The 27668-nt window shown below is 40.6% G+C and overlaps 1 protein-coding gene, 1 long non-coding RNA gene, 2 other non-coding genes and 1 pseudogene across 6 annotated transcripts in view; all 5 read right to left on the bottom strand.

Moving 5' to 3' along the window:
• Positions 1-14891: 14891 nt before the first annotated feature.
• LOC146679068 (uncharacterized) lies at positions 14892-19659 on the bottom strand. The gene is made up of 6 exons (XR_014911822.1): positions 19568-19659; positions 19056-19237; positions 18150-18255; positions 17487-17576; positions 16807-17048; positions 14892-16597 (listed from the first exon to the last, which is right to left on the bottom strand). It is a non-coding gene; the product is annotated as an uncharacterized LOC146679068 (long non-coding RNA).
• LOC146679071 (small nucleolar RNA SNORD67) lies at positions 17688-17801 on the bottom strand. Its single transcript, XR_014912680.1, has one exon. It is a non-coding gene; the product is annotated as a small nucleolar RNA SNORD67 (small nucleolar RNA).
• Positions 18845-18949, bottom strand: LOC146679070 (small nucleolar RNA SNORD67). The gene has a single exon (XR_014912678.1). It is a non-coding gene; the product is annotated as a small nucleolar RNA SNORD67 (small nucleolar RNA).
• On the bottom strand, positions 19085-19177 carry LOC146679069 (U6 spliceosomal RNA; annotated as a pseudogene).
• Positions 19660-23049: 3390 nt separating the features above from the next.
• The window catches only part of lrp4 (low density lipoprotein receptor-related protein 4), a 109761-nt gene continuing 105142 nt past the window's right edge, over positions 23050-27668 (bottom strand). For 2 of the 3 annotated variants that reach the window (XM_085407672.1, XM_085407681.1), the window contains exons 33-38: positions 27389-27502; positions 26704-26815; positions 26331-26392; positions 25511-25598; positions 25243-25384; positions 23050-24126 (exon numbers count right to left, since the gene is read on the bottom strand). In XM_085407672.1, coding sequence (XP_085263798.1) covers positions 23785-24126; positions 25243-25384; positions 25511-25598; positions 26331-26392; positions 26704-26815; positions 27389-27502 — 860 coding nt within the window. In that variant the 3' untranslated portion in view covers positions 23050-23784. Of the gene's footprint in view, positions 24127-24951; positions 25014-25242; positions 25385-25510; positions 25599-26330; positions 26393-26703; positions 26816-27388; positions 27503-27668 lie in introns of all 3 variants that reach the window. The other variant, XM_085407689.1, reaches the window with a different exon arrangement.

The raw sequence follows: 27668 nt of genomic DNA, 5'->3' as shown, positions 1-27668 counted from the left end.
TGGTGTATGGACTCATGTTAACGATCCATTAAAGTTTGGCTTACATCCACAAACGTCTTCAAGGTCAGCTCAAAGATGTATTGGACCAAAATTGACAGCAGGCCTTAGACCTTGATTCTCACACCTGTGTATGTATTGTCAACATGTAGAAAGATGTGTAAAGATTTCAAGTATCATGTCACATCTGACCTCTGACCTCTCCTTCAAGGTCAATACATTGATCTAAAAGTCAAAGTGATAATATTTCTATACAGAGCTATTTAAAACCATGCTTCTTACTGCCATTGTTTGTACTGAAAACAACAATATATGGGGATTCTAAATATCGCATTACTTTAGACCTCTGACCTCTTCTTCAAGGTCAAATAGGGTCAAACCTTCCTCTTATCTTTAAAAATATAATGAAAATTTGGCTGTCTTTGTTTGTATTGGGAGCATTTAGGCAATGGTACCTGTATATAGGCAGCACGGTGGTTAGCACTGTTGCCGCACAGCAAGAAGGTTTGCATGGAGTTTGCATGTTCTCCCCGTGTTTGCGTAGGTTCCCTCCGGGTACTCTGGCGTCCTCCCACCGTCCAAAGACATGCAGTTTGTGGGGATCGGTTAATTGATTGATTAATCCAAATTGCCCATAGGTGTGAATGCGGGAGTGAATGTGAGCGCGAATGGTTGTCTGTCCCTGTGTGTTGGCCCTGCGACAGACTGCCGACCTGTCCAGGGTGTACCCCGCCTCTCCCCCTATGACAGCCGCAACCCTGAAAAGGATAATCGGAAATGAATGGATGGATGGGTACCTATATATGGTGATTCTAAATGTATGAGTGCTTCTTGGTTAAATGGTAAATAGTCTCATTCACCTGATCACACAGCGCCTTTATCTATGCGTACGTGCATTCTAACATTTCAAAGTCAAAGTCAAAGTCAAAGTCAACTTTATTTGTCGATTCTGCCACATGTACAGGACATACAGAGAATAGAAATTGCGTTACTCTCAATCCCTAGATAGATAGCAAATGAACATTTAAATATATTTAAATATAAAAGTGATTAAAAATGCAAGTAAAATAATTAAAAAGTAAAAATTTAAATAAATAAAATTTTACATATAACAAGAAAGCTATACAATATACAATATAATGGGTAAGTGACATTGAGTGTAAACCAGGCAGAGTAGTGCAAATAGGCAAATAGTGCAAATGGAGATTTAGTAATGTACGGTAAGAGAAAGTGTAACAACAAAGTCTTATGAGGTAATGGCAGTCCAATGCTCCACAAAGTGACTGGTAACTGGTGCAGGCCAGTGAGTGAGTCAGAGAGTGTGTGTGTTTGTGTGTGTGTGACAGAGTTCAGTGAGACCTACATTCAACCTACATTCAAACTCAGTATCTTGCTCAAAGATAATTCAGCACATAGTCCAGAGGAATCAGTGATCGACCCACCAACCTTCTGATGAGTAGATGAATCAGAGTCATAGCGCTTTCTCTGAACCTTTCCCATAACCTTGCCTCACTCTATAGAGGCTCTCTGATGCATACCGTGCAGCTCAAGAGACCGATGACTGAATGATATACATCTAACTGAGCCACCTTCATTGGTGGGTTTTTTTTTCGTGATACAGTTCTGTTGCACATTGCCAAGAGGGGAATTTAATGTGTTTTTATTGTAAATAAACTGTGGACAGTACACATAGGTGACAAACTAAAAGGAAAGCCTGAACCTGCAGTGAGTGAATCTGATGACTCTGTTACGCTGTGAGGAGCATTTCACTAACATGATTATGGTCCACTTGGCCTGTAGAGTGAAGGGTCATTTTAAATCAACACAAGTTCTTCGGAGTCACCGTTATCACATAATAATAGATTTCAGTCCCAGTGACACTGCCTGCATCCATGGGGCAAAAAGGAAACCGTGAAACTCATATGAAACCTGCCACAGTGGCCTGATCTCAACACAGTTGAACACCTATGTAAGATTTTAACTGTTTCAGAGAGCGCATTGTCACCATTATCAAAACACCAAAGTGGTAACATCTTTTGAAGTACCAACACACTTTCACAGTAAAGCAGAGTTCGTTAGCCCACAACCTTGATCCTGACTGCAAAGTCTTTGTTTGAGTCAGACGTGCCTGGCTGGATGTTTCCCAGGTCACCAGCATGGCATGAATGTGCAACCAGACTGAGCTGAGGGCTCCCGCCGCTGCTGTTTGTGCCGGGGACTGACCTTGAGAAACCAAGGACATGAAAAAGCTTAGGACACAGAGCAGGGAGTCAAAGAAGTAAAAAATACCAAGAGACTATGTTAGGATATCAGGTAGGCAGCAGCACAGCAGGACTGTGGTGCTGTGTAACAATAGGTAGTGCAGCGATCTGACCACATGATGCAGTGTGTGTGTGTGTGTGTGTGTGTGTGTGTGTGTGTGTGTGTGTGTGTGTGTGTGTGTGTGTATGCGTGAATGATTGGCGGAAAAGGTAAGATGGTGCAGGTAGTTGAATAAGTCAGTGAGGGTCAGATTCCCCTGTATAACTTTTCATCCCTTTTCACTGTGAAAGCCTCATTCACAGTCACACAGTTAAATTAAATATTACATGCAAAAAATACAGCATTACACTAATACACACTGCAGGTTTCTTGCTTCATACCATAATCTCATTATCACATTTGAGAGATTTTTTTTTTTGCTGAAGTCACTGACCTATGAAAGTATACAATTCGTTTGGACACTGTTGTTGTGACACTGATTTAGACAAGTTGCTTAATAAATTGTTGCATTTCTTGTTAGCTTAAGCAAAAGAGAGAGCAAGGGAAGCTAGTTGAAGTAAAGTCACCAAACAATGGACCGACCCATCGGTTGTATTGACTTTAATTATAGCGTCTTTGATATAGCTTCATTGCTCTGGCATTTTGTTGTTGTTGAACTGTCTTTTTTTTAAAACAAATTACATTACACGTGGTCAAGGACACCTGCTGAGGTTCAAAACCAGCATCAAAATGGGGAGAAAGGGTGATTTCAGAGACTTTGAGTGTTGCACGGTTGTTTCCAGTGGCTCTGTAGCATAGTGGTTTACACATGTACCTCTTAAAGATCCCCAGCTCAATCTTAGGAAGAGGTACAAATCCTTCAGGATTGTGACAGGAATGGTATTCTGTGTAAAACTCTGACAAATCAATCATGCAGACTGACTGTGAATCACTCCTTGTGAGTAAGGGAGCAGCCAAATGGACTGGTTTGAGTATTTCAGAGATTGCTGATCTACTGGGATTTCCCCACTAAGCCATCCCCGGGGTTTTCAGAGAACGGTCTGAAAAAGAAAAACTGTCCAGTAAGTGTGCTCAACACATCAAACATCGAAGCAGACGGGCTAATGTGGCAAAAGACTACCCCTGCCCAACAAATGGACTTAACCAGATGCCACTTCTGTCACCTAAGAACTGAGTCTACAATTTGCGTGGGCTCACCAAAATCAGACAATAAGAGACTGGAAAATTGTTTTCTGGTCTGATGTGTCTCCATTTCTCCTGTGACATTCAGACAGTAGGGTTGGGCTGGTGATGCTGTAATAGTGTGGGGAAAACTTAGGCCACTTAGTACTGACTCAGCATCATTTAAATGACAAAGCCTGCCTGAATATTGTTGCTGACCATGCCCATCCCTTTATAACCACAATGTGCTCATCTTCTGTTGCCTGCATGCCACACACTAAGTCACAAAGCTCCTGGTGTAACAGAAGATTCATATAATGTGCAGCAACTGTGTGTGTCTTTGTGTGTGTACATACAGCTGTACATATTATGTGTCTGCTAAACTGTTCCAGTGTGATTTGTTAAAATTCTGCTGTTTCCTTACATTCACAGCAGTAAACAATATTGGACTCATGCATGTTCAGAGATTTGGTGCTGTGCAGATCCACTTGCTTTTCTCCCAGTTACTCCTCTCTTGTTCTGTCTTGCCTTCCCTCCGCCTGGTCTGGTCTCACAGCGCGGCTCATAACAAGCTGCAGTCACAGTCTGCTCCCCATCTGGATTCAGAAGGCACCACTGAAGGAGGGTGGGGGCACAAGAAGGAGGAGAGGAGAGCAAAGCGAGAGGGGCAGAGGAAATTTGGGTCACGCTTGAAGCTATAATGATGGCATAATGCACCTGCACAATCTCTGCTGCGGCACCGAATAAATCATGGATGCAACACCCTTCACAGATAATAACTAATGACTCCTCTCGACACCCCAAGCCAGAGCACAATATGAATCCACGCCCAACAAGTTAGACAAATGAATCTGACATGTGACACTGAATATCCACAACCACACGCTTTCACACGCCCTCACCTCTCAAACTGCAGCCAATGACATTTCTCAACTACCTCCCAGGCACCCAAACAAAGATTGATCAGAGCAAAACGTATCAAGGAGGAGATTACGGGACCCTGAGTTTCCATTACTGGCCCCTTAATCCTGTTATAAGGATATGCTCTTAATGGGCATGAGCTGTGAGAAATCCGTGCGTTGTGTGTGAAGGAGAGGTCATCCATCACGGACAGACCTCTGAGCGGGAAAGGGGACAGCCGGGAAGGTTAATGTCAGCCCGGATCTGACTGAAGCTTACATCTATACAACATTCAAATCTCCAGCGACGTCGCTGAGCGGTTTCACTGACTGCTTCTCCTCCTTATGTGGATTTCTGTGATAGATACAGGTATAACCAAAAACTGTTGCCATCTTTACCTCACCGCAACAATCCATTGTTCTTCCTACAAATGAGCTGAATTTAAAAAACCCTTTATTTTCAATCATGCAGAGTAAACCATTGATGCTGTAAAACAAGAGAAATTCTATCGCCTTTAGATAAATAGTGAAAGCAGCTTGTTGTGTGTGCTACGCTGAACATGAGCAAGGGAATCAGAATAGAAAAAAACACTTGGCAAGTGTGGTGAAGATAAAGAGCATAAGGGCATCTCCATCTCCTTATGTTCCTGTTACCTAACATTGTTAGGTCATTTCCTGTAGGTTACTGGAGGATCTTCACCACTTTACTTGGAGTAAAGCAATCTCACCCCAGACTGAATCAGGGGTAGTCTGAATGGTAGAGGACTGCAAAGAAAATTTGAAATAGATACAAACTGAACTCCAAGATCAAGCTGTGCAGCATCATGAGCTGCGTTCTGAATCAAAGTCACTCAGTAACACCCAACTTTGAAAGTGAACAGTGCAAAAGAAGTTTACTACAATGCTTGGTGACAAGTCACAATGCTTCTGGGAAAATGTCTTTTATACAAATGAAACAAAACTTCAGCATTTCTGGTAAAGCGCATCAGATTTGCTCACAGAAGGGGAAAAATGCTTTTAAAAGAAAAAAACAAAGCACCTCTATGACGGAAACTCAGTTAATTTGTAGGGTTTCTTTGTGCATCTGACAAAGATTCCCTCTAATCTGTGCCAGACACAATAAAGTTTATCAAGGAAGTCTGGAGTGACACATAAAGGTCTGAGCTCTGTTCCTTATTGTTCCTTTAAACACACTTAGTAAACACTCACAGGATGTAAAAAAGCTTTACTCTAATGACTGCTGTTGGTTTGTAGAGATGTGTCTATAAATAAAATCCTACAAAGTCAGGTTACTGACAAAGTCAGCTCTGCTCAAGAAAGACAAGCCACAGTGAGCTAGGTCTCGAAGCTAGTAAAGGTTACAAATGCAATTTGTGGCTCTTTGGAAATCAATAAAAGAGTTGATGAATCCAACAGCAACACACCTACAGAAATCTCCTCAAACTGCCTAAATCTTTGTTCTTGTAGCCACCATAGGAAAAATTGAGAATAGTGTTACTGAAAGGACAGCATAAAGAAAATCATTGTGCTCCTACTTTTCTAGGTCCTGATCTTAACCCAGTTGAGATGCTGGGACATCACCTGACAAGTGCTGGTCATTCAAGACTCTCCCAGTAATATTGATCAATGAAACCATGTGAAACAGAGGAATGCTCCAAAAACGCTTTTCATTATTGTGCAAGACTCACGAGCAGCTGCATGAAACGCCAGATGGAGGTTAACGCTGCCAAGAACTTCCACTAAATTCAAGGTTAAACTTTCTTTTCTTTTTCACCATGCCACATGAGTGTTCGCTACAGTAACCCCGAGAGGTCAAATGCAAAACACCAGCAAAGAGAGAAATGCTGCAAAAACACACAAAACAAAAGGGAAACTGATTTTAAAAAAACAAAACAAAACAAAACAAAACAAAACAGAAGTTGAATAAATAGAAACAAATATAACATAAATAGTGAAAAAACAAAAGTGCAAGTGCTTTTAGGGAGTCAAAAATGTGACGGGAACCAAAACACTGCAAAGAACTGCAGTCAGCCACACAAAATCATAGGGTTCATCAGTGCTGTTAGGGACAAAAGGATGCAGGTAATGCGTGTTTTAATACTGTAGATCACTGACTCACTAAGTGTCGGACAGGGCCCCCTGGTGGGCCGTAAAGGTACTGAAGGTCAGCCACGGTCATGATAGAAATTCAGTTTGAAATTGCTCACAAGCAGGCACCACCGGCCCTACAAGCACTGACAGCAGCCCATTGGTTCATTTTCACAACTAGCACTGGATTGCCCAATCAAATCTCTTAACACAACTGGGCGCTGTCCTTTCGCTGCACGCTCGTGCAGCTGAAAAGTTTAGAAAGCAAAATAAAAATAGATAAATAACTGCGGCAAAATGTGTCAAATTAACCGACAAGTTAGCAGTCGGAGCTGCTGCTGCTGCACCGTGAACAGTTGTACCAGAAACAATTAATAACTACGCCTTGCTCCAGCTGTGCATATAAAAGCAGTCAAGGCAGGATTTGAAAACTCCTGATCTTAGTTCACTGGAACATCTATTAAAAAACAATACAAAATGACAACCATTAAACCTGAGAGAACTGGACCAGTTTGCTTGAGTGTGAACCAGATTAGCTTCGAAATCTCATTAAGAGGTACAGAAAGCATTGAGTGCTAGAAAATACTGTGTCCCAGTATTTCTTCACTTCTGGGTCGATTCCCACCTCTTGTGCCATTTAAGATACTTTCAGTCAGTTCCTTTCAATTTGGCTGCTCTCAAATTCAGAATTTCCTGGGAATACTCGAGTTTCCCAGGCTCCCTCAACTGCCCACTTGCTGTTACTGCTTCACATCTCTGGCCTAAAAACAGATAAGATAAAAACTTATCTGGAGCTGGCCATCTCAACAAACCGCTACCTGCATTTGATAGGTGTAGATTTTACAGATTTCTAAACTCCTTTGTCTCATCATCCTCTCTGCTGAGCTATGGACTAGTCAGTTTATAAACAGACATCCTTATACCTGTAAGAAATCTCAGCCGTGTGTCTTCTCCATGTCCGCCCTGCTGTTTTAATCTACCTGTTCACTTTGAGTGTGTATAAATTTGCCTCCATACTCTGTTTACACTACACATTTTTCAGTGCATCTATGCTGGAACACATTTGTTTAAAAAAAAGAAGAAGAAATCCTTTTCTGGCAGCAAACATGTAACTCCTCCAAACTCCCCCATCACCTGTCTGCCTTCACCACGGCACGTGATTCACAGAAAGTCATGTGTGCACAAGCTTTCTTTTAGCAGATCTCGCCATAAAACTACAACCGACACGACACGGTTCCCAGGCAGCGACATGCTGCAGTGTTTCTGAAAGCCTCTTTATGATCTCAGAGCATGCTCTCATGGTTTTAGTTTGCCAAAAGGCATAAGCTTTATGAAAATAAATGGCGTGTCTGTGAGCAGGAATCATGGCAGAACACAGCCTGCTAAATATCAGCCTATTTTAGTTGCATTTTCCTGAGGTGGTATAAACAAACACGCTATTCATTTGTGTGCTCCCTTGTGGTTTTTAGAGCAGCTACACCGGCACGGTGCTTAATACAAATCTGCTGCATGCTGCTTTTATTAAACCAGCAGAACTTGAGCTGAAGGCGTTAGCTGTTCCTAATTATTACTAACATTTTTTTTACCACTTTCCACTTAGGCTTTTGATGCTTCATATTCAGATAAAAAAGTATCCAGCCTGTGGTCTTGCCCTGTACATGTGGGTCCCAAAATAATATCCCGCTCTGTTTTTCAATTACCGAAAAGAATAAACTACCAATGTGGGAAGATAAAGAAAAAATGCAAAGCAATGACTCATCTGCACATGTCACACGTTTCTGTGAGTACAAAAAGAAGTTTCCAATTAAGTACATGTGCTGCATTCTTTTTTTGCGTGTCATTGTTGCTGAGCAGATACAAATAAAGCACACAGGAAAACATGCAACCACATTAGCATTTCAATCTGTTGCTGTCTGTATTATTTAGATATTTCCATGTATATGGAGAAATGCTCGAGGATATACACTTTACTAAGAACCTTCCAGGTATCTGAAAAACCACCTTATCAGAAGCCGCAGCGTTACACGAGGCAGCAGCATAGCTTAAGAATGGATTGGCTGCAAATTGAATTTTGAAACTGTTATCAAATACACTGAACAAGTGTGATACAGAGGGGTGGGGGGCCTGCTGGTGTGTTCAGGCTTTAATGGAAAATCTCCACCTTTGAATAACTGATAACGCAAACATGCTGTTGATGCAAACAGCAGTGTAATGAACTCTTAATTAACAAGTATTTTAGATTACACAACTCTTCAACGGCTACTTTACTGTCACTTACAGGGTCTCTGTGAAGGCTCCAGCTGAAAAATCCCTATTCATTTTACCATAGCAGGGTGGCTGTGGTTCAGGGGGTAGAGCAGGTCATCTACTAATCAGACGCATGGTGGTTTCATCCCTGGCTCCTCAGGTCTGCATCCCAAAGTGTCTGCATCCTTGGGCAAAATCCTGAAACTTGAGTTGCTCCCAATGCTTTTATCAGAGTGGGTGTGTTAGATAGAAAGCACTGAGACATTGAAAAAAAAGTGCTTTGCTGAATGAGACATGTCATATTAAGTACCTTGAGTGCTCAAGTACAGTAGAAAAGTGCTATGTAAGAAGCAGTCCAGTCCATTTACCATAGTGAGAAAGAGCTCCTCAAACCTGTGTAGACATGAATCAATGAAGCGCAAATTGAAATTTGATTTTGGACCAAAAAAACCCTGAATTTTCCAGGCAGGTGTCATTAAAACCACTGTAAAATATATCGGAACAATTTAATTGTGTTGATACAATCCTTAATGGCAATAATGAAAGCATGTTGTTGTTGATATGTCTGTTTGTTTGTTTTAAATAACAGATATTTGATGTTCTTATTAGCTGCTCTTTTCTGATGTCAGTGGAAATTTATCCTAATAAGCTGCTTTATCTCCCTTCCCCCTCTCTATCAGCCAACTTTCCTTTGATTGGCTTCTCCTCACAAACGGAAGAACAGCAGGTGGGTGGGGCTTCTGTGCTCATAGCCAAAGCTGTGCCTCGGGTAAACGTATCAGGCACAGTTGTACTTGCCCATACATTTGAAACCTTAGCCATGCTTAATATGAGCATCCACCATTTTTTATGACCCATATATAGAAAAAAAAAAAACCCACTGATATGTGATTTACTACATCAGACCATTAATGTGAGACTGTGTAGAAGTGTTTTTGTTTTTGGCAATCATTGCAGTGACTTCTAAACAAACCTGGCAACCTCATTCTTCAGGTGAGGTTCTGCTGAGAGTTGTCAGATTAGAGGGGTGGCATCTCTGATCTGACATATTCAGGTCTCTCCCCAGAGGTTACATGGGTCCCACTCAAAGACACAGTCAGACTTATCCTGAAGCCACTGCAGCTTTGTCTTGGCTTTATGCTTTGGCTTAGTTTCACATATTGAAACTGTTGCTCCTGTTGCAAGCTGCTGGCATCATTTTGGAGGTGTTCTTTAAGGTCCTCTTTATAATTGATACTCAAGGTGAAACAGTGGAGAGAAGGTAGCATTACTGAAAATGAAGATGCACACACTCAGTTAAAATGAGACAAGAACAAATACATTGTTTAATTTCTTCTTCATGGAGAGGACATTGATAAATTTGAGGTTAGCATTAGATGAAGAACTGCAATAAGATGCACACTGACTTCTTTTATTTCACAATAGTAATTTATCCTTAAACCACTGGATTATTTTTTTTTATTTGAATGTTACCAGAATTATTCAAATTCAAATCAAGTAATATTTGCAGGTGACTCTATAGTGTAGTTTCCAAAGATGCAGACACAAATCCCATCATAACGGCATGTGAGGATAAAAATCTGCCAAACTGAATATGCAAAGCTACCCACTGTGGTGACCCTGATTGAAATCACTGTGAAAAGCTTTACCCTTAAATTTAACAGACAAATATGTGTTCTTATAATTATGCTATTAAGTATATGTACAAAAATATCAACGTTCAGTTTGAGTGTCTGCAGTTGAGGAACGCTACAAATGAACTTAATTAAATCAGAAAGCTTCAGATTTCGTTGAGCTTTGCAGTAACAGCAGCTTGTTTTTTGTCTTCTTCAGTCTGCCTTTTGTGCCGTACACTTCAATGAACTCTTGGCATGTGGTGGACTTTTTCAGGGAAACATTTCAATATGAGCATTTTAAATCACGCCCACGATGATGTGGCAGTTTTTCTTTTTTTTTGACTGCAGTGTGAAAAATTGTGAATTTAATTTACTTTTGAACAACAACATAAAAACAAATCAATATTTCAAACTGGAGAGACTGAGGCAATCAGCCCATCTCAGTCTGCAACAAAGCTCCATGAAATGTTTTACATCTTAACATAAAGGAAGCAGGAAGCTTAGAAAACAACAATTGTGCTCTCAGTCAGAAAGCCATCTATATAAATACGTGCTAGTTCAAATACGTGAAAATGCAAATCGATCGTGGAGACAGTTTTCACGCTAAACTCTCTATAGGCTAGTTTGGAGTGGAAACAATGGTTACATCGCACGAGTTGTACATTCAATCAGGAGAAAAGCAGCAGAAACAAAAGTCCTGCTGGATTTCAGAACAAAATACTGTCGTCGAAGGCAAAAACACAGTTGACTGTAAATCGTTGGATGGACTAAATGAAATAATTCAGAACTAGAGTTCACTTCTTATCAGGCTACATTTCGAGGTTTTGCTCAATATGACACACAGTAAAAACAAAGTTAACAATCTAATTACCAAGCATACATTTGCAGCTGCAAAGGTGGCACTTCCAGCTGACATTGGACACAATGTGAGCAACAGTTTATACCACTCTATATAATTTATGCAAGCTTTTGGTGAATTAATAGAGCATATGGTGATATTACGTCTACAATATAAAATTTCCTTTAAACTGTGACTGAATATAGATCTACCTAACAACATAGAATCGTTGTTTGTAACAAGTTAACAGAGGACTTAATTGGAGGCACTCGTGGAGCCACAAATTTCAGACTTTGTTCATTTATTTAAGGTTAATTCAGTGTGTGGAAGCTCCATCGGTACGTAGTTTGAATTGTTCATAACAGCCAAACGTTAAAAAGGTCTACTCTCCTCTGTTCATTTCTATTGTTTTGAAATTGCTTCATTAATTTTTATTTCTAAAACAGCATGTCCTGAGTGTTGTGCTGCTGATTCAATCAGCTTTTTTTCTTGCAAAAGAATAACTGATTAAACTGTTATATAGTTGCTCTGTTTGGACACTAAAACCACAAACAGAAGTATAATGACTAACATCTGAGGCTGAGCTACCACTTCCCTCCACATATCCTCATTTACTCCTTTTTCTTGACAGCCCAGCTCCTATAAACTCCTTCCTTTTTACAGCGGGAAAATGGCTATCTGTGCCACTGTGTGTCTCATCACAGGAGACAACATTTTTTCGACGTTATCCTGAACGCAGCAAACTCCCATCTATCCTCCCGGACACGTTTTGCCGAGTTTGACAATGACTTCAGAACGGCCTAGTGTGTGAGGAGAAATCATCTGTTATTCGGCCCACGACGGTCCATACATCAGCTGCCCTGGAGTGGAGCTCGCTTCCAGGAGGCCCTCCCTTTTTTGTGCCTATCCAGCTACCTATCTGGACGGCCAACTGACAACATCAAGGAGATTTAGAGCAGAGTCTTGGTGGGCCTGGTCTGAACAATCCCAGTAGATGGGAAACCGTAATTACAGCTAGAAGGCTCACTGAGAGTCTGGAGCCTTGCAGAGATTCAGTGTCATAAGGCCAATAGATTCCTGGGTACCTGGTTGCTTCAGCTGTCAGAGCAGAAAAAGAGCTACAGATTTGAGCAAATTTGACTTCAGAGGAGGTGATTTAGTGGTTTAGCTGTCTACTTAGTCCCATAATTCTACCCAGATGGGAACATTAAGACTTTACGTTGACATTATTACTTGTGTATGAGTTATTTAAGATTAATAACACTTCAGAAGAGCCAATTTAACTTCACAAAATGCTTAGCTACCTATATTATTCTTAAAGGATATTTTAAATTCTCTCATGGTGTTAATAATCTGTGTTTAAGATCACTGCAATAAACTCGTGTGGTGTAGACCAAGATGACACAATAGGGAAACAATAGGCAAAAAGGAAAAAAAAGAAAAAAAAAAGAAAAAAAAAAAAAAAAAAAAAAAAAGAAAAATTGTGAATATGCTAGCTTTATTGTAGTTTCTCCTGTGATTCAGGTAAATGTTTGCCTGTTGTACATAGTTCCTGTTCAGACATCAAAACCTGAGCTCTGTCTCATAAAGCAAGATTTTTCAGTTAGCATGTTAGCATTGGGGTTAAACGTCTCTTTTGGCTGGTAGTTAACAACCTGCTGTTGCTATGGTGCTGTCTGCATGAGCCAAAAATGTTTAAATGAGAAAAATGAGAAAATCTGCAATGCAGCCATTACACAAAATGTTCTTCCTGCATTGGTACGATCTTTTAAGGCACTAAACAAACATTTTCGTGCATTCAACCACTTCAGACAAGAAATGTTAATTGGCTTTTCATTATCAAGGAGTATGAGTGCACCGTGACTCAGTGAGGGGGAAGGAAAAACTACCTCCTACTAATAAACATGTGTTGGTGTAGCATGTGACAACAATGTGTACATATTTATGTGCACACTGAAGCCTGGGATCTGAGATTATCAGTGCCAGAACAAAAGATTATGGCATCATTAGCAAAAAATGATTTCAACTTACAATATAATCCCTTCCTTTTATCTCACATCTACAAAGCATCCTGTAAAAATGTCCTCTGAGGACTGTGACAGAGTTAGTTCCCTCCGGACCTCCGCACTCACAGGATGGCCTCCTCAGGCTACACAAACCTGTTTATCTCTTAAGAGTTGTACCCCTCTCCCTCTGAAGTCTTGGACTTCTCCCTCTAACCAAAACTCTGGAAACATCTGTGAGAAGCTGGATGTTCCTCAACTCCCCTGTGGGTAGTTAAAAGCAAAAGAAGCCCTGCCTCTGGTACCACAGACTAGTCATTCAGCCATCTATGATCGCTCCCCTCGCTGCTGTCAATCACCGCTCTGAGTCACAGGGAAAGGTGATGCAAGATAGCAGGAGGAAAAAATTATATTTTAAACCCCCGTGGGAATGTGTGAAAGCACTGATTCTTTTTTTTGATTTTTAAATATACATATGCAGTGAAACAGGCAATGTGAATCTCAACAATAAATCTGTCAGTAAGAACACAGATTGTCTGTTCCTCAGCTGCAGTGGTTTATATTTGCCAGCTCTGTTCTGAGAGCTCCCTGTTCATGCACAGAAACTCACTGGCAGTGAGAGTAGTAAAAATTCCGTACCTCATACAAAACAGACCTTGACAACATTCATGATATCAATCAAGTCATGCATAGCATGGAAAGGTGCTGGGGTGGACGTTGTTTGCAAAGCAACTGTCAGGCTAAAGCAACCTAAATATCTGTCCTTTGAGATTTCTCAGTGGGTGGCATAGAAGGGTTATAAACTGACCCATTAGTCTGATTTGCTTAAAATGATAAAAATCCAGTTTAATCTTATTCAGTTTATGTACTGCTGATTCCCCTGAATAGTCATCTAAAGGTACTTTATATATTGTACTCTACAGACCCAAGCCATTCAATGAGCCTATATGAGGTGAAAGTGGGGAGAAAAATGGTCACTTTAACAGGAAGAAACTTCTTGCAGAGCCAGGGTCAGGGATAGCAGCCATTTACCACATCCACTTAGTAGATGAGGAAGAAGAGAGGGATGAAGAGTGAGCAGGAATGAAAAAGACGGGTGTGAAGGAGAAGAGCTCAGTACATCAAAGGAGATCTCTCAGCAGCCTGGGCCTCAAGGCATCATAACTAATGGCTCAGTCACACTACAGCAAATATAAGACAACTTCCTTGCAACTAGGAAGGAGGTGGCTGCAAGGAGATTCCAATGATTGGAATTAGTGACCAGTTACAAGGAATTCCATGCTTGCACATTTAAATACATGACAATTACACAGATCACCGTGTCGGAGGCAATCTGCTTCCAAACAATCACAGCCTGACTTGGGCTGACTCAGTCACTCTCCGATTGGTGAAGGTTTACAAATAATTGCCATCTAATTTATGGATACAGATTTTGCAATCAATCAATCTGCAATCTCTTTGCAATAGAGGAGTAGAATAGAATAGAGGATGCCAGCTGGTTGTATTCTGAAAACAAGTTGCAGAGTACCTGTGTAATATTGCAGTTAAATCACTGCCCTTCAGCAACCATGTCACAAAGAGGAATTTGAGTGGTGGTGTAAGTAGCCGATGTGAAATTCTGTGTATGCAGACAGCAACAGATTTATTAAATTCCATGTAACTGCCAGTTTAAACCCATTCAATCACAAATTGATACATTTTCTTTTTCAGTAATCCTGACCACTGTTTTTCTTAATGTGACTGTAGCATAGTGGAAGGTTGAGCCAATCATTTCAATAGCTTCAAAGTTACAATATTTATTTATTTATTTTTTTTAAAAATGAATGGATGACATGTAGTGCGACATCCAAACACTTAAAATCATTCGTGTTCAAACTGAGCAAATACCAGGTCAGTATGTTCAAAATATATTTGATTACATATGTATCCCCCAAAACATTTGAATTCATCTGTTTTGCACTTTAAATTGTTAAACTTTTTACTTTAAAAGCTAGAAGTGTTTAAAGTGTAGCAATACAGTTGAGGTAATGGCAGTCTTACACATTTACATTAAAACAATGTTAAAACACGTTTGTGCGAGAGCGATTGTGAAGTTCATTTCCACAGAATCCTACATGGCGTGTGCACCACAGGATACGGATGAAAAACGATGCCGCAGGAGTTATCAGTGTGTGCAGTTTTGAGGCACTAATTAGTCCAGTAAAATGTGTTACCTCATTATAGGCAACAGACTGGAGGTGATCACTGATATTCAACTGCCACCTGGTGGTTAAAATTCTACTATACAGCAGAGATGGGAAACCATGGAGAACAGCAACTTGTCACATGTCTGAATTTAGTTTATTTAGGTCATGTTGTCATTTCATATTTCTGTATTGACTGAAAACCAAACAAAAACAACAGATAGGAATGTGATACTGAGAGGATGTACACATTTGTAATTTAATACCAGGAGCACATCTTTTTTTATATATTTATATTCATTTTTCCCCCCCTTTTTCTTAAAGTGAAGATTGAGCCAACCTGAATGTGGTCCCATCTTTACCCCCCCCCCCCCCCCCCCCTTTCAATTCCGTGTAAATAAAGAAGCCAGTTCTCTATAATCTATTCATATCTGGTTGATATCACAGTAAGATGATCTGTACTGGTGCCAAATACCTACATTACATATGTCTGTTAGCAATTATGGTTTATTCAAAAGAAATCCATGTGTAAACCACTGATACTCTACAGATACACCAAACCTGCAGAGACAGTGTAAATCAGTATCTAAAGGTGTAAAAATACACCAGTGATTTCATTATCAGTATAGTTACAGCTAACCGGGTGAACAGCAGGATATTGTTGAGTTTAACACCAACCATCTCAAGTTTGCTTCCTGCACAGATGTTGCAGAGAATCTTCAATGTTACAACTATACAGTTACTTTCTCCGTTTTCTGGGTACATAAATATCTGAATACAGATTAATTCAATTCAAAGTTATTTATCTGGCACCAAATCACAACAGTCACCTCAAGCCACTTTATATTGTAAGGTAGACCCTACAATAATACATACACATCATAGTGCCAGGCAAACAAGCTTCTAACCCTGCTCGATGACAAAACAATAGAACAAGCAGATATTTAAAATGAGCTGAAGCCTCTGATGATGCAAGGCATTCACTGAAACTGTAATCGTTCTTAGGAGTCCAGTTGCTGTCACTTCTGCAAAACACTTTCAGCAAAAGTGATTAATGAACCCTCTGCTGCTTTAATTCAGCTATTTGAGAGCTGGATGTTATGACCCCAAAATCAGAACTGCGAGAAATATGATACAAGTTTGTGCCATTTTATTACAGTATTTGCCTGGATGGTTGTTGCTGTGGTAAGAGTGAAGGAAAATGTTCAATTTAAGCCAATAACACAGATCTTCCAAGGCTGGTCATGATGCTCCCCACCACTTTGGATATTTCTTCTGATGCAAAATCTTGTCCGATTCCTCGCTAACAGAAAGAAAAACACTTTAGTAAGTAAAAACTGGCCTCTGTAGAGCAACGTATTGGCAAAGCCTAACAGATGAGACAATAGCAAGACAACAAGTAGAGAACTACTTAAGTTTTCCTGTTCATCAGTCATGAGATACATTTTTAAAAAAATGATGATGATGATAATAATAATAATAATAATAATAATAATAATAATAATATTTCACCTGTGCACGAGGCTGCAAGCTGATGTTTCAATCATCAAATAAGAAGGAAGAGGTTTGGATCCTTCGAGAATTCACTACTGGAAATTGTTTTCCAGCATTGGGTAACATCGGGTCAATGTAGGTCATTCTGCAGCAGCTCAGTGACTGGTGATGTGCACAACTAGTGAAGGTCCACAAAGAGCTGTACCAGTGACTGCAGTGTCTGCTGCTGTAGGGCTGACAGTGTTCTGATATTAAGCTGCCTGCAGAGACGAGGAAAGGAGAAAGGACAGAAAACTTTAATAGTAGAACCAATGATAAGATAACGCTTTATTGTCATTGCACAGTCAAACATAGTACAATGAGATTGGAAAACTGTCCTACGTCGGCACTACATATAACACAACACATGATGACATTATGGCAGGAATCAGGACAGCTTTCTTCCAATAGGTGCTCATATGAAGAGAAACTTAAAGGGGTGACGGTGCTCATATTCTCTGAAAAATGGCCAAAAACAACCCCATTCTGTAAATGTGTGACCACAACTGTACACACTTTTATTGCAGCAAGACTGAATCACCATTTGTCTTTTTGATTACATTTGTTAAATAACAACACATGCACGTTTTTAAAATATGATAATCCACTGTAAATTTCACATCTATAAAAGATGTATGATTTATGCCGTTTGTGCTCACCAGTTTTGGGGTCCTTCTTCCTCCACCTACTTTTGCTGGCAGAATATATTTGGGTCATCCCATGTAAGCATAAGCTGTCCAATTTTAAGACTGGGAAAATAAGGAAACAAACAAACAAACAAAACAAAAAAGGAGAAAGAAAATCAAGTGAGAAAACACCTTAAGGAGCCAGCCACTATTTTTTTTCCTGTCAGGTGGGGAAATGACTCAGATGGCCCCTGTGCACCTTGAGGTGTCACCACAGCTTGTCAGGACAGGCTGGCTGTGCCACTGCAATCACCAGCCTGACTAATAGTGCAACTCATCACTGTCACAACCCCACGTGAGAAAAAATAAAAAGTGAGTTTACCTGGTTCATTTCATGGTGAACAGCTGTATTAACTGGCATCACTAAAAAAGCTCAGCTGACCATAGGACACGTATGATGAAAGAAATTTGTAAAAGCAAATAAAGCCAAAAAAAACAGGTAAACATAATCTATGACAAACCAATCAGAGTACAGGGCTAATACTTTTTTAAAATGTTATACCAGATGCCATGTTTCTCATAAAACATGACTGATTTAAAGAAACTACGCAGTTGACTAAAATGACAGCATGCCCTTTGGAAACAAGAGAAAATCATTCCAATAGCTCAGCAAACAGATGACATTCAGACACAGACCTTAAAGAATGAAGGAGCTCGTGTCATCAGGTCATGGAGCTCGAAGTTCTGCCTTGGAGAGGGGGAAGAGGACCTTCCATGACATCTACACCACAGCATCTGTTGCCTTGTCCAAAAAAATAAATAAATAAAAAAAATTTAAAAAAATTGAGTTAATATGACAGGTGACATTAATACGGACTTTATTAAACCATGATTTTGTTCTGAAAATGTGACTTTTTTAGAGTATGGCATCATCAGCATTATGTAAAATAGATATCAAGTTTACATAATGCTTTCTAGGGTGATCACACCTGCTAATAAACAATGACATTTGTAAATTAAAGAGTATATTTAATGTAGTACTGCATGAAGTCTCATCACCTAGCCCTACAGTCTTCTGTCAGGGTTTACAGTGCATGCCAAATGCTGCATGACTGTGGCTCCATACAAAACCCATAGATTTCATTATCCAGCACATGGGAAAATAAACACAGACAGTCAAATGTGGAATTATTAAAGCAGGACTGAGGTCTGACCTCAAAACGAGTCATTACATGAAGAGACAGAATTCACACAATGGCAATAAGTGCTCCAGGATGCCTGGGACAACCTGCAGAGAGCTGTAAGCTTTTTGCTATGTGGCCAGTTGTTTCTATGTGTGTGTGCGTTTTAACTTGAAAGAAGCATACAACACATGTGTATAGAGGAGCAGGGTTGGGTCAGATGGCCCCTGTGCACATTGCGTGTCCTCAGGTTGGATCAGACTGAAGCAGTCAACTCGACACCCCAGCTGATTAGTGCAACTCATCACTCCCACACCCAGCACCGCTTCCACTTTAACATGCAGTGTTTGTTTTGTGCAGCACACAATCGAACTGGGGACCCAGCAACCCAACCACTAGATAATCGGCACAGTCATCTTACTGGGATTTGTGTCCATATTCCACGTCGTCATCCACGCGGTATCATTCGCGTGTCATCCTTGCGCAGGGGCCATGCTAATCTTCTCTGTATCGTATGCGCTTGCCGAAGCCAGCCAAAACTGGTATCATTCGCCATAGCCGCTGACATGGGTCTTGTGTGTGTGACAGGAAGTAGTGCAGAACCTTGAGTTTAGCAGGCACAAAAAATGGTCAATCATTTAGATGATAGAGAATGGAAAAGGTTCAAAATGCAAGTTAACTTGGATTCAAGCCCGGGTGGTGGATTGTGTTACAAACAGTAACGCTGGTTAACGTAAGGTTAAATAAATCTAATTCTTTTAAGCAGAGTTAGCTTTACCACTAGCTGTTTAGCAACGTTAGCGTCTAGCATTCGGTTAAAACCTAAGTGACTGTCACAAGTGAAACATTTCAAATTTTAAAAAAAAGTAATTTATCACTGTGCCTCCCATCAAACTACAAAAAATGTCACAAAAACACCCGAATAAAACTTACAAAATCAGATGAACTCTCTTTCTCGTCTAGCTTAGCCGAGTCTCTGCATATTTCAAACCCCGTGTTCACGCAGGGCGCGTCGCTAATTGGCCTAAAAGCCGGAAAAGGTGTGGGCATTTATTGGAGGAGCCACACTCCAGTGCAGCAGGTGGCGGTAATGCACCACTAAGCTGGTTTACCAACCGCTATTAAACTAAAAAGAAGAAGAAGCCCAGACAACGTCGATGAACAACAGTGCAAGAAAAACCTGAGCACTAAATGGCGCTAAAGTTTTGTGCGTGTGTCTTCTACATAAATGTTTACTGAATGGTTACACATATGAGTTTGCTGCATGCTCCTCTGCAAAACAAGTGCAAAAACGCCATTGATCCTCAGTGATACTGCACATTGGTTGTAATTTGTAACATTTATACATCCTGCATCTTTTATACTGAATACTAATGTAATGAAAGCTCAAGAATGGGTGAAGATCTATCCACCATACTGATTCCTGATAAAATTATAGGCTTGAAAGGATGATGGTGTTGTATAAGATGACTGCTATTTATTTATATTTTGTTACAAAAATGTCCAATAAATTATATAAATAACAGTTAGAACTGTTGCCTCACCGTGAGAAAGTCCTGGGTTTGAACATAGGGTTTCCATAGGGAAACCAGAGGTGAAACAATTCTAACGAGTTTGAAAGCCAGTATGTCCACCTTTGCTTCATCACAGCCTGAACTCTTAGGCAAGCTTACTTCTCATTTCTTTAGGATCGCCTGGCTTCTTGAAGGACTTTAAAACCTTTTCGTTATATGTTGGCTGTACCTTGTTCCACTCTCTGTCAACATGATCCTGCATGCTTTGAAAGCATTTGTGCTCAATTAGATTAGAAAAAACACTATTTACCAGTCCACTGTATGTATTATCAATTATGCTTTTACTGCATTGGCAGTGTGTTTGGAATCATTGTCATACTGAAATGTGAAGCTGCTGCCAATCAGACTCATGGCAGATCAAATTCTGACCCAACTTCTCCTCACAAATCTGTTTTGACAAGATCCCCCCAAACCACATGATTAAATCTCCCCTCCTATTGTAACAACAATATCTGAATTAGCACCTGAAGATTTTAGCATCCCTTTTCATTGCTACATGTCAGACGAGGAAACACGTTTGTCTAAAAGCAACGAGCGCACAGACGAGTGAGACGAAGGTTTCATTGAAATGCAAATGCAATTTTATATTAAAAGATAGCAAAGGGATAATTCACTATATCACACAACACAGCTTGTTAGTACTGCCATACATATACAGTCTTTTCATATTTACACATCAAGTGACAACGAAAACGAAAATCATAAATATCTCTTTTTGTTAACTTTACAACAGCTATACGTGACCAGTATTTCATAAGATAAAAGAGCACTATTAAATAACTGGCATCTTCCCTATCATTTACAAGGCTTGGGAACACAGTGGTTAAAATAATCCAGCAAAAACAAAACAAAAAACAAAAAAACCCAAAAACATTGTTCTTTTCCAGTGAGTAAAATTAATACAAGTCTAAAAACGGTCATGAAATCCCTTTGTACAAAAGACTATACAACTCAGCCCAGTATCAACAAAAATGTTTGCTTATATCCGCGTGATAAAATCTGTACAGTTTTAGCATTCCTGCAGCAGAGTTGGAGGGACTGTGAGTGTGGATTACTGGATCCTGGGTCGCTATGATGCTCTGTAGGCCTGCCTTCGACCAACCATCAGAGACTGTAGTCATGTAGCTGCCAAGCCCCTCTCTCATTGGCCTCAGTGCTTCGTCTAGCAGCAGATCAGCATGTTGCTGAGCTTGTAGCAGATACTTCAAAATACACAATTCTATAATGTGTCAAAGATATATTTGTCCATATAGCAATATAGTATTTTCATTTGCGCCACAATCGACAGGCAGAATGGGGCGCTAAAAATAAAACAATGCGAGATAGCCATTAAATTCACTTCTCAGTAAGCTGTCTGATAAATGTTTCAACACACAGCGTGCATAAAGTTACCCCTTTTGTTGCACTGTGCTGTGGCAGACACTGTGAGCGCACCTCACAGAATCCGATATGATGGAATTAAACTCAAACGACCAAAAGCACAAATTTTCTCATTTACTTCCAAGTGTTTCTGGCCGAGCAGATACTTCTGGTTGTATGTGCCAAGATTTTTTAATTTTTTTTAAAAATATATCTTTGCCTCTGAAGCTTGGTTGCTAATAGAAAGTGAAAAGTGGAACTTTGAGGAAGTAAGAAAACTTAATTCAAACTAGAAACGTTATATAACACTGGCCACAAATCTATGGGCTAATTTTGAAATGCTAAAGATGGCAGCAGTGCTGCGTCTGCCCCCAAAGAGCCAGACTTAGCCAATCATCTCGTAAGCACTGACCCATGAACATGGTAAAGGTGCACGCCCCCACAGGCGTATAAGGTGTGGGTAAGATACCTTGTTAAAAATCTTTTATTTTGCTGTATTCATAATCTGAACGAGCAGCAACAGCAGCAGACACGCTGATCGTGTCAGCAGTCAGAAGCAGATAACAGAACAAAGTTAACCAACGTTTTTCCAGTCAGATCTTCATCAAAAATCTGTTCACATGGCTTTTTATGGCCATATGAACATAGAAGTTAAGGACGAGGGTTTTTCCAGATACATTTACATAGAGTCTTCAAAATAAATGTTCAAAGATGGCTGCTGAGAGGCAAGACTTGCTTCACACTGTTATTTGTGGTGATCTAAAAATCGAAAACGTTTGTTACTCATGACTTGTTCATCTAATATTTCTGTTATTGTTACTTGCTATCAGTTATCAAGCAGAGTAAGAATGAATCTCATATTAGTGGAGAAGGTGAGTGGATATTACACACACTGGTTACAAAAATGTGTTTCGCAAGCACATCAGCAATGGGGGAAAAAAACAAAAATAAAAACACAAAAAAACTAATCACCTACTTAGAAAGCAAATTCTTTTCTTTTGGAAAGACCGATGAAATAAAGTGGTTTCAGAGAAACCCCCGGTGTTTTTGGACAGAAAAAAACAGACATACGTTTAATACCTGGATTCATACAACCTTACAAGTATCTGCATCGCTCACCAGCTTTATCTGTGGAGTATATAAGTGAGAAAATGCCATGTGCATGTGCATCTGAGGAGAAATAAATATACAGCTGAAGTGGGAAAAAGAATTCAACATTTGGCACTTAGGCTGTTACTTCATCGAGGTGACTTCCGCTCTGCCCGAGGATCAGCGATAACTGAAGTATAACTTTAAACAGAAAATGGAGGGCCTCCTGCAGCCAACTGAGAGAACCTGCTACAGTCATTTCTAGTTTAATCCCTTGGAGGCTGTAAAGAAGCAGATGCCAACACTGAGGTCTCCCACACCGGTGAGGTTGAGGGGGGGCAAGTCAGAGGAAACAAACATCCCAGAATGAGAATAAATCTCTGTTGAAGTGTGAAATGGAGAAAGAAGCATGGAGACTCTGAAGCCCCACCCTTTGGCACTGTCATAAATACAACTCTTGAAAAATAAAATTAATTAAAAAAGAAAAAAAACAGGTGCTGCTGCACAAAAATAAAACTTCTAGCTTAGCGCACTCATCATTCTCTGAAAGTCAGCAAACCCACTCTACAAATTAAAAAAAACAACAAAAAAACCCACAAACATGTTCATAAATATAGTTCATAAAGACATGAGTGGCATTAGAGGGAACTCTGTGGTTACGTCGTCCGGGGGGTATGTTGCTTTAGCTCCGTCCAGGATGAAAAACAAAGAAAAAGAAAGGTGAAGTGGTATACAGAGAAGCGTCGCACTGAGAGTCTGTATCCTTAAAAGAAAAAAGAAAAAAAAGGTTCCACGTTAACGCTTGTGTCTCTCTGTTCACTTCCTCCCCAGAGTCCTTTGTTTTTCTTATTCCAGCACGCTCCATTTTTGCCTCGAGGCAGCAGCACTGAGAATACTGCACTGCACGTGTGGACAAGTAGGACGGAGCCCCAATTTTAAAGACAGGACATGTGTGTTTTGTAGCTTAGTTGTGTCTAACCAGGTTGATATGTACCATTAGTTTACATATGCAGCTGTTACTGTGTTCTGTACCTATTCATCTTTGTGTGTTTGTACCAGCTCTAAATACAGGTGACTGCATGTGTATATTAGGTAATGATGGTCAAGATAAAGCACAGAGGGCCTCCTTCACACTTCGCTCTCGGTGGAGGGCTTGCGTACGGAGACCCAGCCGGTGTCGGGCAGGCTGTGCTGGGCGTGACGCTGCGGGGTGATGGCAGAAGGGGTCAGGGTGGTTATGGACGAGCATTCAGACGCCTCCTCCTGGAGGAGCTGCTCCGTCTCGCCGTCGTCTAGCGAAGCGCTGCTGGCCTGCAGGGACACGGTGTCTGTGCGCATGCAGGTGTGCAGCCCGCCTCGGGACGGCTTGATCTGTTTCAGGTCGTCCCAGTAAAGCTCATCATTGGACAGGAGGCACACGCCCTCCACGATGCGGATCTTCTCCTTGGTGTAGCCTCCGTCCACTCCCCCCTGGACAACAACAACACTATTAGTGATTGACTCTGCGTCGGCAGTTCAGAGAGATCATCCACCTTTGATGTGTCAAGTCATGCTTCTTTCTTTCATCTTTAATGCTAACGCTTTGCTCTTTTTCTTTTTAATTAAAATGTATTAACATCAGGCAGAAAGCTCTCAGCCTGTTAAAAGGTGGACAAACCTCAGGGATAAGTCAGAGAACACTCCAGAACAAAGTGTCACGTTCAAACCCACAAAACTCATGCTGCAGGAGCTCCGCTTGCTCCTGGATTTAGCTTTTTTTTTGTTTTGTTTTTTACACATTTCTACATACATTTTTAGAATAAGGTGCTATAAGTACGTAATTAGAAGAAACAAAAATCTGGACTGTTTTACAGAATAAAAACAAGTTGGTGCATACTTTTCCAAAGCAAAAAGATTGATGAATACTGGAAGCTGCTGCTAGTTTTAGATTTATTTTTTACTAAGAAATAACCTTTTTACTTGTAAATTACCAGCAGGCTCTATGGGAAATACAGTATGAGCCGAACAACTGCTGTCAGCTTGACACACTGTGTACTTAATGTTACTATTGATACATGTAGCACCTTTAACAAAATCCACCCACACATTTGGCTTTGTTGCCAGTTTCAGTGTCAATTTCACAACACAGTCACTCAGTGGGATAAAAATCATCATGCTGCTGATCACAGAGCTCTGAAACTACATCCAAAAAAGGAGGTTATTCATTAAGATTTTTCAGGCGACATGCTGTGAAAGGCAGAAGTAAAACAAAGAGACGGTTTAGAATTACACGACTCCTTCATGCTGTGTAACTACCTCTCCACAGGACAAGTGGGTCAAAAGATAAAGGGAGAGAGGGAGTTGTAGGGGTGAGAGAGCTGCGGTGAGGGAGAGAAAGGAGGGGAGGAGAAGATGAGCGCTGGTGTCTGTGACCTACTCGTGTCACATGTTACAATCATTCTATTCACAGAGACAAACAGTAAAGGGATTTGTCTCTGTGCTTAGACACAATACAGTCTGTGATCATCCTATGCAAATACCATGGATTCATGTTAAATCCATTATGTGTCCTTTTCAACTTCTCACAGATTGCGGACCGTTCGTTACCTCTTTCTTATATCGAAGCTGGTTGTATATTGGAGGCTTCTGAGATGCCTCGATCTTGACCTCTTGTGTGGACGTCCGGTACGAGGGGTTACTGTAGGTCAGATTGCTCACTCCTGGGTCAGCAAACTTTGACTTTTTGTGTCTGTTGATCAAAAATAAGACAATAAGAGCAATTACAATTTAATTTAATTTACAGGTTTACCTATCCTCTGTGTCAAATGTAGGTAATTAAACATTCTTTTTAAGCAATGTTGTGCAGGACACTGACCTGTAAATGATCAAAGCAGCAATGAGGATCAGAATCGCCAGAATGGTCAGAACCCCACCGATAACATAGCTGACATGAAGTCCCTCTCCTACAACAGACAGGACACATTACAGGGGTGGTTAACAGGCTTTGCTTAAACTGATTTGCTACAAAGTTTTACACAAACATTGCAGGTCAGTCATTAACCCAGCTAACCCCATAATACCCAGTGAGAAACGAGCTTGAGATGGTTATTGAATATTATTTTAAGTCTTTCAGACATAACTGTATGTCTGCGATGTTTGTCTTGAGAAGTAATTTCATTTAGTAAAAATAGCCAACGCTTATCACTGAATAGCTTTAAAGCAAAAGTAGCTCTTTATTGCCGTTTTTTGTGTTCTTATATCTTACATTTTTATTCACCTTCACAGTCATAACTGGTCTTTGGTTGATGCGAATGATATATTATTTAAGTCCCACATTCAAACATTACTGATGTCCAACTCTGAGTAGGGGGAGAAACTATTAGCCTAGCTTAAGAGCTGTTTTAACATTAGCTAGCTGGCTGTTAACCAACAGCTACAACCGTCTTTGTCTACAAACACATTACATTTACATTTCTGTTCTGAGTCCTTAAACAATAATCTGTGTCAAGATCCTGTTCAGAGGTGTACTTTATACTAGTCGCACAGCTATGCTAGCAGCCTTTGTGAGCTGCCAGTCTTTGAACCAAGCTCAAGCGTAAACTCAACCTGGATGTACTGTATCTCGCAGAAAGAGTGATGCCTAGCTTTTCTCTTTTCCCTGTAGGCAGACTTTGTGAATGTCTCGGTGTACTGACCGTGAGGAGCTGTCACCACAGTGTTCATACACCCCTCTATGTTTAGGTTCTTGTCAGTGCAGCTGTAACGATAAGGAGGAAAATAAATATTAATTTACCATAGACTGCAACACAGAGGACTTCATATGATTTGTAACAACTTTGCTATATTTACAACTGTGTATTAACATTAAATCTTTCAGATTCTGTGGATTCTAAAAATGTGTAAGGCAGAAACAAGTACACAAAACAGATCCATTGTATTCCAAAGTTAAAATGCCAACATGGTAGATCGACAAGTCTACAACTGTGTTCATTAGTGGGACAATTTCATTTAGATCAAACACAGTTTGGATCTAGAATGTGAACCATTTAATGAACACAACAGACTTACTTGACCAGTGAGGGTCCTCTCTGTGGGATGTCTGTGGGAGCTTTAGGGATCTTGTTAGGGACAGGAGTGCTGCTGGGCCCTCTGGCAGGAGAGGTGGGGATGTAACCTGAAACTGATCAAAGCACGAGGAACAAGGGCCTGAGTGGGCATTTCTTGGTTTGTCATTTTAGTGTTCTTCCATCCATCCATCCATCCATCCATTCGCTTCCGCTTATCCTTTTCAGGGTTGCGGGGGGTGCTGGAGCCTATCCCAGCTGTCATAGGGCGAAAGGCGGGGTACACCCTGGACAGGTCGCCAGTCTGTCGCAGGGCTAACACACAGGGACAGACAACCATTCACACTCACATTCACTCCTAGTGACAATTTGGATTAATCAATTAACCTATCCCCACAAGCTGCATGTCTTTGGACGGTGGGAGGAAGCCGGAGTACCCGGAGAGAACCCACGCAAACACGGGGAGAACATGCAAACTCCACACAGAAAGACCCCGGCCTGATGGTGGAATTGAACTCAGGACCTTCTTGCTGTGCGGCAACAGTGCTAACCACCGTGCCACCGTGCTGCCCATTTTAGTGTTCTTCTGCTATATAAAACCTATTTGTGACTTTTTACCGTTTTCAGTTAAAAAGTTCAGTTAAAACTTTTTAACTGGTACAGGCTGATAAATTACAGAGAACACTTACTTGTGGAGCACGGTCGCCCGTCTGGTTCATCAGGGCAGGCGCATACAAAACTGTTGGTCTTGGCAAAGCAAAGGTGAGTGCAACCGCCGTTATTGATCCCACAGAGGTTAGTACCTAAAGGGAAGGAGAGGGGACGTTCACATTTATGTTCAGCTCAAACTAACTGAACATAATTGAAAATAATGAGCGTTTCCTCCGTTACTTTGGTCCATTTATCAGGTTAGAACTGAGAGCTTTTAGTTATGATGGCATCAAGTAACAGCACAGTGATGAAATTAAA

Source organism: Rhamphochromis longiceps, linkage group LG1, assembly GCF_057381845.1.
Source record: "Rhamphochromis longiceps isolate RC_006_pf linkage group LG1, R_longiceps_female_GT1.1, whole genome shotgun sequence".
Lineage (NCBI taxonomy): Eukaryota > Metazoa > Chordata > Actinopteri > Cichliformes > Cichlidae > Rhamphochromis > Rhamphochromis longiceps.
This window is presented reverse-complemented; position numbering and strand designations above follow the sequence as displayed.